This window comes from Poecilia mexicana, unplaced genomic scaffold, assembly GCF_051168715.1.
Source record: "Poecilia mexicana isolate PSO_F unplaced genomic scaffold, ASM5116871v1 scaffold_11, whole genome shotgun sequence".
Lineage (NCBI taxonomy): Eukaryota > Metazoa > Chordata > Actinopteri > Cyprinodontiformes > Poeciliidae > Poecilia > Poecilia mexicana.
The window spans coordinates 7,119,803-7,140,694 of NW_028263380.1; the positions used below are offsets into that span (position 1 = coordinate 7,119,803).

Below are 20,892 nucleotides of genomic sequence, written 5' to 3' on the forward strand. Positions count from 1 at the left end.
GGATAAAAAAAACAGATTCAAGCTGGAAACAAAAGACAAAAAGCCTTTTGTGTGCGATCTTGATAAATACCTGTCGGTCTGTATTTGCGTCCCAACTGCCATGTCATAAATGGGGAACCATTGTCTCAGTTTACTTCCCCAGTTTTACATTTATAAAATAAAGCTGGGTGTTTATTATGGCTCTGTGAAGACTGTTTGCTATAACATAACAGGAGGATTAAGGCAGGTTTCCTCTACACAGTTTAACCCTCATTTAAATGTTCTGAGTATTTCCTTTCAGAATCTATTTGTGTCATGTTGCAGACACGAAAAAGAGGAAGCAAAACATGCAAATCCATATTTCATTGTTGACTTTGGAGAGTCTTTAAGTGCAACAACGTGTGCGCTACTGTTTGCTCAGCTAACAGAGTAAATACGAGCCGCGGCTTCAGTTCTTCCAACAGTCAAACGTTATCTCTCATCACTCTGTAGTTCCTCTGAAATGCTTTGCAAATCCACCTCTTGCTTTGTTGTTCTGCCAATGCTCCACGGTGACAGCGCTGAGCACTAACCGCCCCAGAGGAGGGAGCACTTATCAGACACTGATACACAAACGCAGCGGTTTCCCTCCGCCGCCCTCCGCTTCAACCGACCGGTCAGAGGCAACCGTCCCCGGAACGGAAATCAGCCGAAGCGTTCTTCGAGCCGTGCGCCAGCTGTTGCGCCACTCGCCAATATGCTGACTGTAAACAATGAGATCGAAATAATTTCACAAGTTTTACCACCTTTCCTGAGATCTAAGAGCTGTAAGACTCAAACCTCAAATAAAAACACATTAATCTAAAAGACAGGGATGCACGATAAATCGGCAACATCAGTATCGGCTTTTAGTCGCTCACTTCTTTTCCACTTTAGTGGAAAAGAAGTGAGCGATGTGGTCGGTTTTTCAAGACATCGAAAAGGCAGTTAATTTTATACAATATCAGTAAATATCAGTTATCGGCCATATTGATATTGAATATTGACATCGGCCCAGATTTCTCATGCCGCTGCGTCGCTGCGTTGGAATAAACGCAGCAGTTTGCAGACGTCTGCACTCTGTTCGATACTTTACTGAAGCAAATGGGTAAAAGTTCCACAACTTCACCCTTCTCCTCGTGAAGCCGTTGTTTTGTCGATTCAGGTTTGGGTCATTTTCATGCTGAACTGAAACCTGAAGCTTCTTTGCTGAAATTGACTGGCATTTGCGAATGTTTATGACTCCATCCACCTTGACAAACTCCCCTGAAAAAAATCTAACTAAATCAGACCACAGCATGAAGCTGCCACTGCCGTGCCTCAGTATTTGAGTAAAGTGTCCTTTTGGTGATGTGCAGTGTCATTTTTTTTTTTCAGAATCTTAGTATATTTTTACAAGCTGGGCTTGGATGTTTTTCTTTATTTAAAAAAAAAAGCTTTCGTATTCCTACCTCATAGCCCATTAGACAGAGTATTAAAGGTAGTCTTCTAAAGTCACAAACAGCTCATCTCTTCTGTTCTAACGTTGCTTCAGACCTCTTTTCATCCGAGTCGTACATTAAAGCTGAAAAAAGGTTAAGAAATTTCTAAAATGTATCAAACTTTCTTTATGTAACATAGTTAAAATGGTTGAGGTTAAATCCTGCTAAAATGCACCATCTGCTGGTAAAAAGTTGTATTGCATTCACCCTAGAAAGAGCGAGGTATTATGGGTAATCCTCAGAGCCACGAGGATCACTGACGAGGTAACGTGTCTCTGCCATGTGTTAAAGAAATATTATTAATGCATTTTGTGAAGTGCGTTTGTGGTTGTCGTTTTTGCATATTGTTGAAATATGTTCGGTCTGGGTCACGCTAGTTCTGTTATTATGTCGTTTTTGTCGTGTTTGAGAATGTTTAGTTCGTGGGAAAGTGCAGTGGGAATTTCCCACGTGGTAACATTATGGCTCCTCCTTGCAGGAGCTTGTTTTATGCCAGAGACTGACCTTACCTCCATGCCCGTTCTGTGAAATGCAGGTATGTTTTACCAAATCTCCTGTAGCAGATGGTTAGCATGACACTGAGTTTTATATTAACAGTTTTATACAATGATGTGGTTAATTTATGTTTTTGCACTGTTCTAAAATGCAAGGTTATATAAACTAAAACATAAAAATGGCATCCAGTAAATAAAATGTCAGCATTTTATTTTATTTTTCAGAACATTTTAATTAGTTACTTTATTTTCTCTAAAAAGGAGACTCACTGGTTGTCCTTTTATTGTAAAACAAAATCCACTATACGATCACTGTAATTTTAAATTATTTTGTTGTGGTTATTGTATTATGGGTGATCCTCAGAGCCATGAGGATCACTGACGAGGAGCTTGTTTTATGCCAGAGACTGACCTTACCTCCATGCCCGTTCTGTGAAATGCAGATGGAGAATTAAAGAAACAGCTGATGCCAACTTGAGCAGCTCCTTGTCGTTCATTACCACACCGATAGAAGCCACCAAAACCACATAGGCCACATTTACATTTCAAAACCACAACAGTGAGAGTTTACAACAAAGCTGCTCGCACACGTATAGTTTGAAATATCTCGGCGCGTGAGATGTGAGAGACCCAGTCAGGTGTGCGCTCCGTCCTGGCCCTGCTGGATGTGTTCAGGTTCGGTATAATGGGGCCCTTGAAACGGGCCTGAGAGGGCGTGGGCGAGCACACGTGTGTGCTCAACACTCGCCGCGGCTCCACAGGCCAGCTAATGTTACATCTTGTTGCATAACACGTTTAAAACATGAGTGAGCCATGTGCTTTTTTCTTTTTTGTGTGTGTGTGTGTGCTAAAAACAGCCACATCTGTTTTAAATACCTGTAAAAAAAAAAATGTAAATCAAAGCTGAGGTCAGGGTCTCGGTTTTTACTGCCTGAGCAGATTCAAGAGGCGTTGGAAAGTGTTACAATTTAGTCCAATCTCATGTTGATTTGAACACGTTGTAGGGTTAGTACCTGATAATCATGTGAAAATACCCACTGTGCTCCTGAAAAATAAAACATTCTTAGAAATGTCTGAATGCTGTAAAACATATTTTTCTACTGATTACTTAGAGGAGCATTAAAGATGTTTGACATAACAGATTTTGGTTTTAAAGTAAAGAAAAACAAAGATTAACCAAAACTGACTTTTTTTAAAATATAATTTTGCATCTTCTTCACACATTTTAACATAATTCTACAAATCGTTGTGGTTTCTTCAAAACTTCTGTTCTTCTCAGGATTTATTTATTTATTAAACAGATATATCTTCCGTAATTTTTTTTGGAAACATTTGCATCTGTGCCGTCCCGTGGATTTTTAACAGATTCATATTTACCGACACCGCGGTGTGCAGCCAGGCACCGACAGCGTTAAGTGCCGCATTACGGGGCGGCTCCGGTCCCCGCCCACACCGAACTCATCTGCATATCGGGCGGGAAGCGGCGGCGCTCCGCTGCTGAAGCCTGTCCAAAACCCCTCCCACAAAACGCCGCACTGGCGGGAAAAAAGCCGGCTCCGGCGCTCAACTCCCTGACAATGGATAGAGGCCCAGACACACACACACACACACAATGTGCATTCACTGCAGTGAGTATATACTGCAGAGCGTACACGGTCAAACACACTCGTATGCCAACACAGACCAGGTGTTTAGGTTTGTTCGTTTTACAAGCTGGAAAAAGGCAGGGAGTGTGTAAACCTACAGGATTTATTTCTCCCTGCAGCCACGATACAAAAAGGGTTAACAGCTCCTTTTTTTCTTTTTCTTCCCTAAAATAAGCTCCCCGCCTCCGGTACGTGACAATTAAATGCGCGACTGAGCGCTAACTCCACCAATCTGCCGCCCTGGGAAAGAGTTCAGCGGGTTGCTGGAAAACACAGGAAGGCATGTCACTCGCTCTGAATTTGGGAGGGTCTGGAAAGTAGCAAGAACAAGAAAGAGAGAGAGAAAAGTGAGCGGGCAGCCCCCGCGTTACATAACGAGCCGGGAAAAGAGGCAGAGCGACTGTAGGAAGCCGACACTCACACACTCTGCACCTTAAAGGGCCTTTCATCGCGGCCCTCCCATCTGCAGCACCTTCATGTGCAGAAAGTGGTTGCAGGAGCCAGACAGCATGACGAAGAGACGAAGAAAGAGAGAGAGAGAGAGAGAGAGAGGAGCTGCATGAACTCACTGAACCTCCATCCCTATAGACAGACATGAATAAATGATGCTGTGCGCTTGGTTCCGACACATATATCACACCGGATTGTTACAGAACACCGGCTCAATCGGGCTGCAGAGGCGTGCTCATCGCGCAGGGTCCGACAAAAATATCGAAAATATTGAATCGTTTGTAGTATCGGAACCAATGAGATTTTATTTCTTATTTTGTATATTTTGCATTTCATTTAAGAAAAAATATTGACATTTGTTTTGTGACTCCCCCCCCTAATTAATCATGTCATGAAAATATTTTGTATAAACTTTATCCAAATTCTAGCCTAGTTTTTAATAAAAATGATTAAAAGGAAAAACCACCAAAAAAAAAAACACCTAAAGATCAGAAGTTCAAAGACATATTGAACATAAATTATAGAAAGTATCAGTGTCGGTGATAACGTCTCTGTGTTTATTGGGTATTGGATCAGCACCAGCAATGGTGATTCTAGCCCTGACTAGGGTTGCCACCCATCCCATATTTGGCCGTTAAATGTGCGTCCCGTATTGAACCGATACCCACACCTATCACACACACCTCAACACTAAGTTTAACAATAACGACCAAGATAAAACACAGGAAATATTAAGATCAGATAAATTGTCATGGCGGGCGTAGACATTAACACTTAGACGCCTCATTGAGCGCCGAGTCCTACGTTACGTCGCCGCCATCTTGTATGTGGCAGCAGGGCGATTGGAGCTCCCCAAGTCCTGTGCTGTGTGAATTTGTTTCAACCGTTTTACAAAACAAACTGGATTCATTGGTATTACCTTTCACAGGTAAGGATGAAAGAAAATAATAAACGTAATTTTTACGAGCAGAATTACTTGATTTTGCAGCCAGAAATTCGCTTCTAAAGTATCACGTTTTAACAAGATACGCATCACGTTATATATAATGTGACAGCGCTCGAAATTTTTTTGCCTTTGTGATAGCAATGCACTTCCGTACGCTGCCGCGGTAGAATAATTTCGTTAACGCAATCAAACTTGGACATGTGGATATTATTAATTTCGTGCTGTGCTCCACAGCAAAGGGAAAAAAAGTTATGATTTTTGACCCAATATTTAGTCAAACTAACCCAACCTATGACCCAACAGCTTCTACCCAGCCAATGGGTTATGAAAATAACCCAGCATTTTTTACTGCACAGTAAAAAAAAATAAATAAATAAAAAAAATCCAGCATTTTTTAGAATGCGATCTATTTGGAAAAACGAGAAGATCAGGAAAATATTCTCATATTCCACAAAAGACCTATCTGTTGGTGAAAATGGTTATAATGGACCTCTATGTCACGATGTCAGTGTTTTGGAATGTGTTGTGTTTTTTTAATGTTTCATAGGTCTAGTTTTCTGCCAGATGTCAGGTTTTATTTCTTGTCTATGGATCCAGGTCCTTACCTGACACTCTAGGTTACATACAAGTATACACACACACACACGCACACACACCCCCACACACACACACACGTTTGTGTTGCTATCTTTGTGGGGACTTTCCATTGACTTCCATTCATTTCTACAGCCTAAACCTTACCTTTACCCTTTTCCTAACCCTAACCAAAACTCAATTCATACCTCAGCCCTAACTCTGACCCCTGACCCAAAAACAGGGTTTCCCCTTGTGGGGACCAGGCTCCGGTCCCCACAAGGGGCAATTGGTCCCCACAACGTAGTATATGTCAGGAAAATTGTCCCCACAAGGTATTACAAACACACGCGCACACACACACACACAGCACAGCACAGCACAGCACAATAATACTGCAGGAACAAAGGATTTTAAGAGTCTGAGTCACACCTGACAGTGTTATGTTTCTCACTCGGGTTATGCAACTTCTGAGCCACCTTCGGCTACAGGCGGCAAAATGCTGACCCCGACCCGCAGGAAGTCGGCGCGTAAACACCCGAGGAGCTTTAAAGATAAGTTGGGGGGGGGGAAAGAATAATAAAATAAACGTTTCAAAAAATCAGGTCAAAGATCGAAATGTGCTCTGTTGTCAGGGCGACACCCGACCTTTACATTCTTAAATGTTTTGTAGCTCCCACAACATTCTCAGCCAGGTCCTTCACGTTCCACACACACAGATTACCGGAGCGTGTGGGTGTCTGGTGTTTTGCCATTCACAAACATTTTAGCCTTCATCTGTAAACGCTGCACGCTATCAGAGTTTTCCACAAAATCTTCGGCTACAGCTGCACCTCAGTCTGATTAGCTGCCTGCGTTAGGTGGTGAGGAGGTTTTTTTGTTTTGTTTTGGTTTTTTTGTCTAGCCAGGACCAGATGGCAGGGAATGTTTAGTCAAATGGGATTAGAGATTAGGATTAAGTGGACTTTAAATTACTCAGACGCACAGTCACTGGATGACACACTACTACGCCGGAGCAGCGAGTTGAAGTGGAGAACAACACGTCGATTTTTTAAAACTCCTTCGGTGTAAAAGTGGTGAAAACTTAGCAAGACGAAAAGTGAAATGTTCCATAAAACGTAACATTACGAAATATACAGCTACATGTCGCGGGAAAAAATATGGATTTACATTCAAGGAAAAAAAGACACTTTGACCATAGGAATCCTGCCCGACTATTCACTTCTTCATGTCGAACAAGGACGAATCAGAAATCCTATTAGTCGATACACAAGGAGAAACGAGGACCGGTCACCTTGAGGGAAAACAGTCACTGGGTTAAAGGGTTAAATAAGGTCATAAGTGGCCGTTTTCCATTCACATCTGAGGAAAAAAAAAATCTTTGTTTTTGTTTTTCATTCTCTCTTTTCAGACACAAAGGTAAGGTAGTTTGGATTTGAAAAGATGAAAAACAATGGATTTCTTTTAAACAGACCAGTTTATTGTAGATCCAGTCAGACGTTTGGACACTCAGTTTGGAAAACAAAGTCATCAGTTTTGAACATTTTTGATGATTCATATGAAAGAACTGTACAAAACAGAATGTTTTTTTTAATTTTACATTATGTTTAGAGTTCCTAATTGCACTTTCTAAACCATTTGAAAGGTTTATTGAAGTTTATTTTTACATCTTTGATCAAAGTAGTCAACCTATTGTTTTTGTCCGTTTTAGTTTTTTATTATTATTTATTCTACAATGGCTGATATACTTCTAATTGCACTGAGTGAATAAATTAAAGTTGTTTTCACACGTTTGACCTAGCTTGTGATGTTGGTGTATCTAGGTGTGGTGTTCTGGTGCAGAGTTATCAAATAAATTCACAATTCAGTACATTTATGTTTGTGTTTCAAAAAAAGAAACATTTTAAATCAATTGTTTTTCTATATCAGCTAAGTATCGGTCGATGCTAACCCTCAGATATCGGTATTGAAAGCGAAAAAAGTGGATCAGTGCTTCCCTCCACCCTACATGCCAATTGGTGCAGTGCTGTTGGGTTATTGTGTTCCCCAAATGAACGTCTGTCCTTGTGGCCTGTTCCAACCACACCCAAGCAGTTGACACACTGTTTTTCATCTTTCAATGTAAGCTAATATATTGAAAAATGTGTGTTACATAGGTCTAACCCAGAGGACATGAAAAAAATTCTGTAGGACGCTTTCTTTAAAGATCGTCTGGTGGTTTTGATAGAACTGGCTCTGAATATTTAGCGCTTATTGGGATCAAAGGTGTGGAATTGCTAGGGTTCCGCAGCATCAGGACAAACACCTCAGTTTTACCACAAACTTTTGTTTTGCTTAGTTATTTATTTATAACAAAAAGCAAAAAGGGGTCCAACACATCAGCTTACAAGTAGGTCTGCATGATAAATTAAAACAAACTCGATTTCTGTTTGCATGATTTATTGTTTCTCTTTACTCTCTGGATGAGAAAAATCTTCAGTCTGATGCTTTGGTCTTAAATAGACCCATTTTAGGACAGGGTCTTCATTATTTGTTGTTTTGTTTACTTACTTTGGATATTTAAATTGTCTTCCAGTTCAAGTGCTAAATGCTCATTAGAATTTAAAGTTTATTGATCTTAAAGAATGTGTTTTTGCATCGTTTTTCCTTTACCATTACATTACTTGAAAATGGTCTCAAAGCAACGATATTATCGTTTATCGCTATAACTTCAGTTTATCGTCCAACACAATTTATCATCTTGACAGGTCTAGTCATAGGGTAAAAACATCCGATTCAAACACAGCTACACTGCGTCTTTTTAAACTCTGTATGTAAATATCTGGTTTTGACAGCACAAAGGTCAGAGGACACATTACACAAGCCGGGCCGCGGCTCCCTTGCGCGGGGCCTCAGGCGCAGGAACGCAGGAACGGCCCCACAACATTTACATTTACGGCCTCGGTTCAGCTGGACGAGCCGAGGATGGAAAAACCGAGCGGAAACAGGGCGAGTGGTTGTGCTGCGAGTGCAGGTAAATACACACACACATGCACACACACACAGGTGAGACCTGCGTGGAAATACTGAAGAAGTCTGCAGAGAATGTCTTAGGATTTGCTAGGCGTTGAGCCCCCCTGTGTGTGTGTGTAGACAATCCACCGCGTCACAGCGAGCACAGCCACTAATTAGCCTCGTGACCACGGAGGTCGTGGTACGTCTGCACTTCTGTGAACCTGTGTGCAAAGTTCAACGGCTCCTTGCATCTCTGAATCAGTGGAGCACCTCCAGCAGCGCCTGGAGGAACGCCAGATAAGAGCACAGAGTAAAAAAAAAAAAAAAATAACATGAACTGTTCTCTTCATTCAAACAGAAATATTTCATCGTTTCTCCATTGGTAATAACAGGGTGGAAACATGGGAAACTAAAGAAGCGAAGGAGTTTTACCTCGCAAAACGCACAGGGAGGAAAAACAGATGATCCAAACATAGAGCGGGTTATGAAAACCAGACACCAGTTGCATTCTGACCTCTGCTCCCATACTGTATAGTGAGCTCCCAGTAAGCTTGACCCAGTTTGGAAGGAGAGAATGTGGGACACACTTCCACCTATTATGCGGCTGAAACGTATTTTTAGCCGTGGAGATGAGGTCAAACCGCAGGAGCATGTGAACTGAACCAAACCAAACAAAACAAGTGTTTTAATATTGACAGTTTGAAAAAGTGGCAGAGCGGCAGATGGAGAGGGAACGACCAAAAAAGGCGTTTTGGAGCGACGCCAAGATGTTGTGTTAGCGCCTCGCCGACAGGCAGACACACCTTCAACTTGCTGCTGGATAAACAGACAGGAAAATATAAAAAAAAGCCTGAAGCCAGCCAGTCATTAAAACACACACAAAAAAAAAAAGAAGAAAAAAGGTCCAACAGAATAAGCCGGCAACAGGCAAACAAAGGACAATACCTTTTAGTGTTTGAGCTCATCACCGGGAGATCAAATGACAGAAAGGCAACACCGCTGGTGGAGTCGAGTGGAAAATTTGGAAATTCTTAGAGCCTTAGAAAAGTTTCCATAACGATTTTTCAGCCACATTTTATTCTGATTCTGGTTGAATTTGACAGAGCAACACAAAGGAGTGCAAAACTGTGAAGTGGAAGAAAGGTGGCTTTATACATTAAAAATACATAAATAATACCCACAGCATGATGCTGCCACCACCGACTTTGACAGAGGGTGTGGTGTTTTTAGCAGTGTTCATTTTCTGTCACATATGCAGGTCAAAAAGGTCAATTTTGATCTTGTCCAGCACCTTCTTCTTGCCATGTGTCCTGCATGGCCTTTGTCCTCCAACAATAGCTTTGTTATTCCCACTTTTTTTTTTTTTTTATTAATCAAGACAGATATTATTTGCCATGTATAACTGACATGATTCCTGCCAATATATTTATCTTACAACTCCTAGAGTTACCAAGAACTTTTTTTCTGATTGCTGCTCCTCGCATCTTGGTAGGAAGTGGTTAGCTAGCTAAAACGTTAGCTGCGCTAACCCTAAGCCACAAATCCTAAACATCATCTCCGCTAAGGCTAAAGTGTTACACCGGCCCAGTATAAGCTAATGCTAAACCTCTGGAGCGGATTAGCATAAACAGTCTTCACCCACTTCAAATCAGAGCACGAAGATAATCGGCTAGCTACTTGAAGAATTGTTGACGGTCACTAACCAAAATTTTATTTATATAAAACTCCAAAATACTAGTGATTTAGAATTTATCAAGCAAAATTATTTCAGGAGAAGCTAAGCACAATAAGCGTTTTCAATCTAGCAAAAATGCTAATGTTCTAAACATAGAATTAAATAAGCTATTAGCACATTAGCAGAAGTGTGCTCAGTGCTGTTGGTAGCATACTTTAACTTCTCTACAGCTTTCACCTCCTAATGTAACTTTAGTTTATTAAAGTTAAAGCCTAAAATGTAGTTTATCGGGAAACCGACTGCAGCAATAGGAAAATAAATAAAAATTTTAGCACTTCATATGAGGCCTTTTCCTCAAAAAAATATAGAATTTAACAGTTCTTATTCAAAATATAAAAAATAATTAAACGTGAAACAAAACCGAATTTCTTTAAAGATCTGTTTTGTGCGCACGAACAAGATCATGTAGAACTCTGAAAAACGGCGACATGATGCAAAATGTGCGAGTCAGAAGAGCTCAGAGGATCTGGAAGCCCGAGTCGAGACAGACGTCGATCAGAGAGCTTTCATCGTATCCAGGTACTTCTGCTCCGTCCTCGATTTTTTGGAAGAATCCTGAGGGGTTTCAGTGCCGTCCAGTTCTTCAGCTTGTGCAGCGGTGCCCTGGGGCGGGTCACTTCCTGGATCGGACCTCCTCTTCTTCCTTACATGATAGTGATGCTTTTTGGACTTCTGGTGAGCTGCAGGTACAAAGAAAAAAAAAAAAGACAAAACTCAGAGATTTGTTTCTGTCTTACTTTTTGCTACCTGTTATTAAAAAAAAACACAACCTCCACAATTACAAAGATGGACAAATAAACGGAGGCGGCATGACATCCTCACCTGTCCACTCCACGTCTCCGATTATGATTTTGTCACACGCGTCGCAGGTGTGGCGGCTGCGTTTGTTTCTCTGCTGATCCTGCAGTCTGATTGGGGGAAAAGCCGGCTCCTCACCCTGTCACCGGGGCAACAGAGAGCCAAATTATGATTTTCAGACAGGAAGCAAGGAGAGCTAAAGCCTTTCCATTATAAACCACAAGAAGAAAAAACCCTGTGAGGTAAATTATCAACAAGTCATATAAAAACAAGAGGAAGCAAGCTAATATTAGCATGCTAATTCTGCAAACTGATTTGAGATGCTTGTGTACTGACAATGTTTTAGGCTCAGCTAATGTTTTAGAAATAAACGATAAAGGCTTCAAAAAGTTGGATTTTTGCATTTAAAGTTGCATATTTTTTGTCTATTTTCTTTCGTACTCGTACTTCGTTTCTGTCACATCGTCAAAGGACAAAAAAAATATATACATAAACATTACAATTGGTTGCCGTGTCTCTGTCAGTATCCCATAGTTTTACCTTAACTGTTTTATATTAAAATTAATGTATTTTTCATGCCAGTGTGCAAAGAAAAGGATGAAATGTTTGTTGGGGTGTGAAAGGAAATCCTCATCATTTGCAATTGACCTCAACTAAATATCTGAGTTGCTTTTTTAAACATCTACAGTCAAATTCAATAAATTAAGTATGAAAAATGAGTGTCACTTTTCAAACTTAAAGTATCTTTTCAAAATAACCTTAAAGCAGGTATTAAACATACTTTTCCTTCAAAACTGCATTTCTGTTTTCAAAAATAGTTTTTTCTTTATTGCTCTGACTTTAAATGTTATATTTTCATCTAACGTAAGTGTTAAAACATAATAATTAGCAGAAATAAATGCTTTCCAACAACCATCTGCGTGAATTTAATCTATTTCACGTGTTTCACTGGGTGATAAAATTCCTAAAATAAATGGAAAACACAATCTGGAACGGAAAGCAGAACGAGCGAGAAAAGTTCCAGGAAAACGAACAAAGTTGGAGGACAGAAAAGTTGCGAAATGTAGTAAAAAGAAGGAATAGAAGTAAAGAAAAGCACAAATTAAAGAACAAAGTGAGCAATAACTAAGGAACGAGAGTCAGGAGGACTGTTGAACCCGGCCGACCCCCCGGCAGCCGGCCCCACCTTGCTGAGACTGTCCAGGATCTGCAGTGCAGGCTTCAGCACCGACTCCTCCCACCTGGACACGTCAGTCACATCCAGGCTGTACACAGCCGGGACGCTGTCGCCTGGTCCTACATACACACACACACACACACACACACACACACAATCACTGAACTTTTTAACATCACTTTTAGCTGATCATGTGAAACGATTTGCTCTCCCTCGTCGGGTTAACGACAGCACTGCTTTTAGAACTCATCTCGGTGTCGGCCTCTCCGTGGAGCGCGGGCGTGCCGATCGATTTCACACTCCAGGCGTCGTGAACTGAACCCGATAAATTCAATCCATCGGAGTCCGTGACCCGCTCCGCCTGATTCTGAGCGGATCAAACAGGCTCTGGCTGGTTTGACCAAAAGAAGGCGATGAGCAGAGGGATGGTGGGGGGGATGAGGGGGGAGTGACGCGCCGCAGCCGCACCCCGAAGCTCCGTCAACCTGCTGACTCACAGCGGCTCGATAATGTCTTCCTCTCCTTCCTCCTCCCATCATCCTCCTGCGCAGCATCCCTTCCCGTTGCCATCAGTCTTGTTTCGGCTTTCAGTCACTCCCTCGCTCTCTGACGGTTTCCTGCCCCCCCCTGTGTGTGTGTGTGTGTGTGTGTGTGTGTGTGTGTTGGTTTTGCACCAGTCAGCAGTGTCTGGGCCAGGCCTTTGCTTTAAAGCGTCCCTGCCCTCCACCGAGTCGTCAGGACGGGCTGATGCAACGACAGCATGCCGCCTGTTACAGACAAAAACTTTGACAGATTTTAGCCTCAAACGTTGATCGTGTCTCGTATTTAGCTCCACACGTTTTCACTGAACAGATGCCGTTTACTGGTTAATTTAGGGGCATCAAAGTAAAGGTGTCCGAGTACAAATGCTATGCTTTAAAAACCATGAAGCATTTTTCCTCCACCTTTCTTAACGAGTGTGGAAAAAATGTTGCATTTTTTTTTTTTTTTAGATGGAGGTTGTTTTTATATCCACACAGAAGATAAAGGAGTTTTTACACATTAAACAAAACAACAGATCTCTGGTGAAGGCAGTGAAGCTCTGCTCGTCTGTTTGGGTTTGTTGCGTCGCTCAGATAAGTGGCAACCAGGGCCGCAATTTTGTACATCCGGCATTTGGCTTTTTCTTTTCTTAAATTATTGCTAGCTTACTTTTAATTTGTTAATTTAGTTTAATAGAGAAACTGAAACTTGTAACCCAGTGTGTCAGAAAACCTATTAGGCATTTAGACATAATAGCAGCAGGCAGATTGTGTTAGCTGATCCGACATTAGCGGCTCCTTTTAACAGAGAACGGTCCGTTACATTTCAGAATAAGAGCGTCAACATAAATAATACCGTTTTAATAGACTAGATGTTTAAGGGATGTTTATAAAGTAGGGAGGGCTAAATGTCGATACCTGCCCATTACATTAAAAACAAACTCCTGAAATAATGTGAAATAGACGTAGGTTGTGAAAAACAAATAATAAAGAAACAAAAATAAAATTATCATTAAAAAAGCTAATATGAACCCTTAACTTCCCATTTTCTTGTTGGCTGTTTTGAAACAGTCTCTACAGATGAGTGATTTCTATCCGTCTCAGATTTCTGCTGCTGGAATTAGCCGACCAGCGTTGGCGCTGTGGAAACGCCCACTTCCAGTCTGAACATAAACGCTCCAATTTCATCACATCACAGCTAAAAACGTCTTTCTGTCAACAACACCAACAACAGGCAGTCGAGCTTTTTGAAACAGTGGGGTGTTGTTAAAATCACTTATCTGAAACGCATGTGGAAAGACTGAATTTAGTTTTGCTTGTTCAGATTTGGAGGCTTTCTGGCACTGAGACGTCATTAAACTCACCATTTAGACGAGATACTGGAGAGGAAAGGCGGCACTTTCTCCTGCTGGTTCCAAACCTTTGGCAGGTACTTCAAAATGTGCCTTCTTGTTATTTTCACTCTGCAGTACCTGGGGTGTCTAAAGCCGAATCAATTGAAGACTTGAATGTGGATAGATTAGAGCCAATAGCGATTACCTTTTCATTTTAATCATGCCTATTTAGTCTGTTTCTGGCTTTCAGCTGCCAGTGAACCCCTTCTTGGTAGCCATTCCTCACTAATTTGTACAGCTTTTGTCCCACTGCTTTAAGCATAAATGAAATGAGTTGGCTCCATGTGGGTTTGCAAATCAGCACAACAATCAAAAAGCCAAACAGAACCATCAAGTTTTCCGATTCGAGGCTGGATGCTAACTCACCCCACCCCTTTTAAAAACGGCTCTTGTTATGTTTAAGTAACCAACCAGGAAGGCCTCAAGCTCAGCTTCAGCTGTCCAGAAGCTGTTTGTTGGACTACAAACCTTTAATGACACATCTTAAAACAATATTTGATTATATTGTCAGAGCATTGAGATGTTGGAGGTTCACCTTCCAACAGCCCTGAACATGCAGCCATACAATATGAGAGGCTGTGTGGTGCAATGGCCCAGTTAAAGTCCAAATCTAAAACTGTGTTGCATTAGAAAAGATTTATGGATATAGCAGAATTCAAAATAGCTTCCTCAGCTTCACAAAAAAGTTTTTACGCTCACTTGATGTGGTTTCCCCCACCCCCAAAAAAAGAGTTAAAGCGCTAAAGGGGAGATGGAAACACATTCGCCGAATAAGTTCTGACATACCGAACATTTACCTCTGATAGGCTGTTTGTGCTGTGATAATCATTAGAACAGCATTTTTTTTCTCTATGTCTCCAGATAGCATGTAGCATTGCCAATGCTAGTTGACACGACTGAACAACTTGCCAAACAGAGACATTCCTAAAAATTCTCTGTTTTCAGAGACGCTAGTTTCAGGGAGGCTAGTTTGCAACCTCAACTTCCAGTTTACCACAGCCATCCGTTACGTCAACATCTGATGAAATTGCGCTGACCTGGCTGATTTGCTCCACCCTTACAGATCGGACACATTGTCACCGATATTCAATCTTGATTTTATTTGAATATCGGGACTGATACAGGTATTACCATAGGATCGGTGCATCTCTACTAAGAAATTGCCGTAGTGACCTGTTAAGATTGATGCCTAATTTCTTAAGTTTTTTTCCCCCCAAATTGTGCACAAACTTCCCATTATTCAGAAGTCTGGAGACATGAGCGAAAGCTTTCACATTTAGTCAGATTGTCCTTCAGTGGGAGGTATTGTCCCAACACCGCGTGTCCTTGCAAGTCGGATCTTTCGAAGAACAGAACAGAGGAGTGTATTTATTTGTCTCCCGAGTTCAAATATGATCAGTCCTTCTGCAGACTGGCCGGCCCCACCTTTAAGCAGATTCTCATGCAAATAAATCCCATTAACCTTTAAAGTACTGTTTGCCAACTCAATTATGGCCTAATCCTTTTCACACAGACTCAAGTGTGAATTGGAGGGCAGCAGACAAGCATCCTGACTGATGCTTGCAGCTTTACTGGGAGCCGACTGGGCCTCCGTTATTACAGAGGAACACAAGACTGCCTGGTATGACCGACTGAAAATAAAAAAAAAAGAAAAAAAAAAAACTGCCTCGGCTTCACAAGAACCGGAAACGTGCATCCAGGAACGGTTTTAGCATTTTAACCACCTCCAGTTTGAATTTGAATACGGTGGGTTTGATAAGCAGTCGAGCGTTTGAACATGCGGTGTGGCTCGTTCTTTTTCAAGTCGGGGCAAGCTGTGCGCGTTTAACTAGCCGACGAAGGGCATAAAAGCAGAATAAACAGATTGTGAAATGGCAACATCTCTCTCTGCACCTGCCTCAATTTAGCTTCACAGCGTGAGCTGCTCTGTGTTTACTCACCCCTCACGCTCTGGCCTCCGTTTGAGTGTGTCAATTTTTTTAGTTTTGTTTTTTTAACCACATTTGGGGTTAATCAGAACCGCGCCGTTTACTGGTTCACCGCGTTTCCGTCTATGTGAGAGTCACTGAGGAAAAGGTTTGAGACTCTCCCTACAACGCAAGAATCCGGGTACGGGCGGGATTTTAAACAAAATTTATTTCAACAAAACTTAACATAAGATCTTAAATTTATAACATAATGGCAACAGTTTGCTGCTAAGATGCTGTAACAATTATGAACAGAGTAGCATACGGATTAGTATCGGTGTAATACAAACAAGCAGTTGCGTCTTAATAAATTCAGAATGTTATTTTAAAGTGATTTTACAAACCCAATTCAAAAAATAAAACTACTATGATCTAGATCACATTCTACAAGGACGGAAAGTTGTTCAAGTCCAAGTATATAAGTGGAAAGTTGAGTGGAAGGATGCACTGACGAGATAAGTTTCAATAGCCTCTTTACTTCAAATCCTTACCTGTTCAATACTTCATTAGAATTCATCGTCATTTGTCCGACTTTTGATATACAGACTTCAGCTAAAACTAAATCCACACCTGCTACATTCAGATATAGTTTTAATACTTATAACAGAATATTGTACCAATTTATCAAACAACTTCTCTTATTTTTCTATAAAAAGTTTTGGCGCTAGGATGAGGTGGATTTTCAGCCACATCAAAATCGGTTTATTTTGCAAAACTGCAATGGTGCAGTTGGTAGAGCTGCTGCCTTGCAGCAAGAAGGTTCTGGGTTCGATTCCTTCTTTCTGCATGGAGTTTGCATGTTCTCCCTGTGCATGCGTGGGTTTTCTCTGGCTTCCACCCACTGTCCAAAAATATGACTGTCAGGTTAATTGGCCTCTCCAAATTGCCCCTAGGTGTGTGTGTGCATTTGTCCCGTCTGTCTCTGTGTTGCCCTGCGACAGACTGGCGACCTGTCCAGGGTGACAGAACTCCTCCTGACCCCACTAAGGGACAAGAGTGTAAAGAAAAGCGAGTCGCAAACGGATGTTGCTGCCGGCACAAAACACAGAGAGACTAAATTTTGCACATTAACAGAGTGACGAGGTTAGCTTGTTAATTAGCCATGTAACATTGACTATGAAGAACTTTGTGATGTTTACATATTGAAAAGTGATGCTGAAACAAAGCTTTACTTTCTATTTCAGATGGAGATGCCTCCATTTCATGACGGAAAGTTTTAGCGGCTCCAGAGCTGTAACTGTTTTGGAGCCTCGTCCCACACAGAGAGGAGCAACAGCTGGGCGGCAAACAAGCATTTTTTTTTTTTTAAGTGTTGTCGGTAAATAGTCCACCTTCAGCAGCCAACGTCCTGCTCCCACCGGCTGCTTCTATCTCTTCGCTTTGTGTCTGTATCTCTCCGAACACCACCACTCATCCCATAATTGCCCTTGGCATTCATCAGCCTCCCACTGGGGCAGGGCGAAGCGGTGGTAAATGAAACGGTGGATGCTGCAGGTGCTGGACGGAAACCCCTGTCCCCCTCGTCCTCCGTTCTGGTGAAATCCAAAACTTTTAATCTCCTCCTTTGTCAGGCGACGACCCATAAGACGACGGCGAAGGGACAAAAGACAAATATACCACTTCAGAGAACATTAAACTGACATTAAACTGTCTAAGCCTGGCCGCAAAGCCCGTCTTTAACCTGAAATCTAATTATCTAATCCTCCATTAGAGTATCCTGACTGTAAACAGATCTAGGTGTTCACACAACACGAGGAACCCGGAGCCCCACATACACACAAAGCAAAAAGGTTCATTTTCAGGCTCGTAAGGAGGGGGAGATCGTTTTGCTAAAAAGACGGAGAATAATCCGCCACTGAGCAGCTGCTTGCCAGCGCTCGAGTGTGTGTATTGTGTGTTGAAACAGTAGTCCACCTGTTGCAATAAGCGGGCCAAGAGTCACTTGCAGCGCCCGCTCTCGTGTTTGCTGAGTGTGTGTGTGCGCGTGTGTGTGCTGCTGTTAACTCGTCCCCTGGACCAGCTGGGATTCGCTGGCTGTCGCTCCAACTGGAACGCCGCCCGAACTCGCTGTTCCGCTTTCTTTCAGTTCCTCTTCCACCTTGTGTCTTCCTCAGCTCCCGCTTTAATCCGCTGTTTGTAACCGACAGGAGACTTATGGAAATATATTTTCCTAAAATTTATTTAACTGTAACATTTTTTTCCACCTGTACTTTCCTGTTTTTTTTGTTTGTTTGTTTTTTTTTGGATCCGATGCGGAAGAAGTTTCAGTTACTAATCTGAGATTTCCTGTTTTAAAGTACTTTAAAGATTCTGTGTGAAGAGAGAAATATTTTCAGACCAGTCTATATTGTGTGAATGTTGTGCTCGTTTCAATCTAATGTGGTACTAAAAAGCTTTGAAAATGTTCTTTTCAAATTTTTTTTGGTTTTCACTGAGTAAATATTTAATGAGCCTCAAACTGTGCGCTGTAAAACAATGCAGCATTTTAGATGTTGAACTAGAGACGACGAGATGCTGTTTAGACCCATTAGAAACAGAGAAATAGCCCTTTTGCTAACCCTGAAAGCAACCTTTGACCAAAATGCTAACGTTAGCATGGCTAGCGGTTAGCTGTTACCCCGTTTTGGTATTCTTATGTTACTTTAAAGTCACTTATATCTTTTCTGTCACTATTTCTTAGTTATATTGTTTGTGTCTACAATGAAGTCTAAACCACCGCTGTCACATGAACAAACTGGAGCCATTGGGTTTAATTTAGGTTAGCTAAACACTAGCTTTTGGGTTCCAGCAGAGCTGCTGCTTGTTCTCTCACACTGAATAATACAGACATTCCCATGAAGACGGTGAAAAACAAAAATCCCTTCTGAGTGAGAAGCTCAAAGGAGTTTTTATGTTTTGAAACCAGTGGATGAAAGCTTTATAAATATAGTTTTATTTTCAGCTTAACCCAACTACAACCAGCACTCCTTTAAGTAGAAAAAACTAAACAAAAACAAACTTGAGTTTTCTAATTTGTCATTTTGGCAAAATCACTCATTTTAAATGCATTTTTGTGTTATTTACTCATTGTGGCATCCAATGTTTCATAGACAATGGCGTTTCTGATTGATAGCTGCGTTTCCATTCACCATAAAATTCACTTATTCACAAGGCAATTTCGGAAAAAAAAAAAATAAAAAATCTTGTTTGTCGATAGAAAGTTTTGGTGCTAGGATGAACCAGACATTGCCACCGTCATAAACAACAAAGAAGATGATAACAGAAAGTAGCTAAAAGATCGTGATGTGTTTTTAATAACTTATCATGTGAACAAACTTATTCATGCGTGATTTTAATTGCGTTTCTTATTTATTGGAAACACCGCAATTGCAAAATTGCATTTTTTTCCCCGACATTAGTGGAATGTTGACAAAGTTTGGCGTACATTTGCAAAGGAAACGCATCTAAAGTCATAGCGTTGGTTGAATAAAGTTATGTGGAAGGATGATGTTTAATGATAAAGAAATGGAGTAAGGAAAAGCTGAAATAAAAAAAAATAATAATAAGTAAAATGTGTTCCAGAAAACACCGGATCACTTTGAACCCACCAACCACACGGTGGTGGTGGCAGCATCATGCTTTGGGATATACCAGCAGGTGAACACACAATATTCTGGGGCTCGACTCTTTCAACACAAATGCAAAAAAAAAAAAAAAAAAAAGTAAAGCTAATTAAACCAAAACATCAGAAAGTTTTCTTCTTCTTCACACGGAGGTAATTTATTAATTAATCGCCTCCTCTGAGTCACATGCTTTTAAAAGCCAGCAGGTAATCACTGACTAACACAGACCTGTGTCTGGAAATTAAATAAGGACTCTTTAGTCACACACTCACTTGTACCTTGTGAAAACAATTCCAGTCTTGTGTGTGCGCTCGTGTCTGCTGGAAGACGGAGGTGTGAACTCGCCCTGCACCTGTTCCCCCCGGCTGAGTCGGGTTACCTCCCCTCTCCGTCCGCGTGTCGCTCCATCCACTCACTCACTCACTTACTCTTTTAAATAAAAGATACAGACACTGCTGTTACTTAACACTCATGAGGACGCCGTCAAGCTACACCTGTTTATTGTGCTTACAGATGTGTGTGTGTGTGCGTGTGTGTGTGTGCGTGAATGTGGGGGGCCGATGTTCCAGCACTTAATAAAATGAATATAACCTCACATTACCATTTTCATTAAGGGTAATTAAATCCTTCAATTAAAACAGCTCTCTCTGAAAGACGCCGAGACACACACACACACACACATGCACACACACATGTCTACAGCCGGCCTACACATGCACTTAAAGCTAAGTCAGTGTGAGCTTGCTTTCATTCGAGGCGGCTGACTGGCTGTTTAAATCCCCACGGTAACCAAAGCCGAGAGGACGGCCAACACCTGCCGCACGCCTGTTTAACAAACCGATCCAGCTGGAGAACCGGGGTCAACCTGAGCTTCACACACCGTTCCGAGACATAATGTGTGTGTAGGTGTGTGTGTGTGTGTGTGTGTGTGTGTCAGAATTCAAAAACTTTCCATGTTTAAAATGAGAGAGCTTCTTTTTACTTAAAAGTTTAAAGAGAAATCAGTAACAAATATTACATTTTGTCAAGTGCCGTCATCAAAATCATCAATACGCATCAAATATGTTGATCAACGTTCCATTTATTGAGTCCAACTCTAAACAGCTGGGTTTTTAAT

General features: G+C 41.4%; 1 protein-coding gene across 1 annotated transcript in view; it reads right to left on the reverse strand.

Annotated features, from left to right (window-relative positions):
• Positions 1-7,910: 7,910 nt before the first annotated feature.
• Positions 7,911-20,892, reverse strand: part of trit1 (tRNA isopentenyltransferase 1) — a 40,177-nt gene continuing 27,195 nt past the window's right edge. The window contains exons 9-11 of the mRNA XM_015013291.2: positions 12,301-12,410; positions 11,139-11,253; positions 7,911-10,996 (exon numbers count right to left, since the gene is read on the reverse strand). Of these exons, the coding sequence (XP_014868777.2) occupies positions 10,812-10,996; positions 11,139-11,253; positions 12,301-12,410 (410 nt within the window). The 3' untranslated portion in view covers positions 7,911-10,811. The remainder of the gene's footprint in view (positions 10,997-11,138; positions 11,254-12,300; positions 12,411-20,892) is intronic.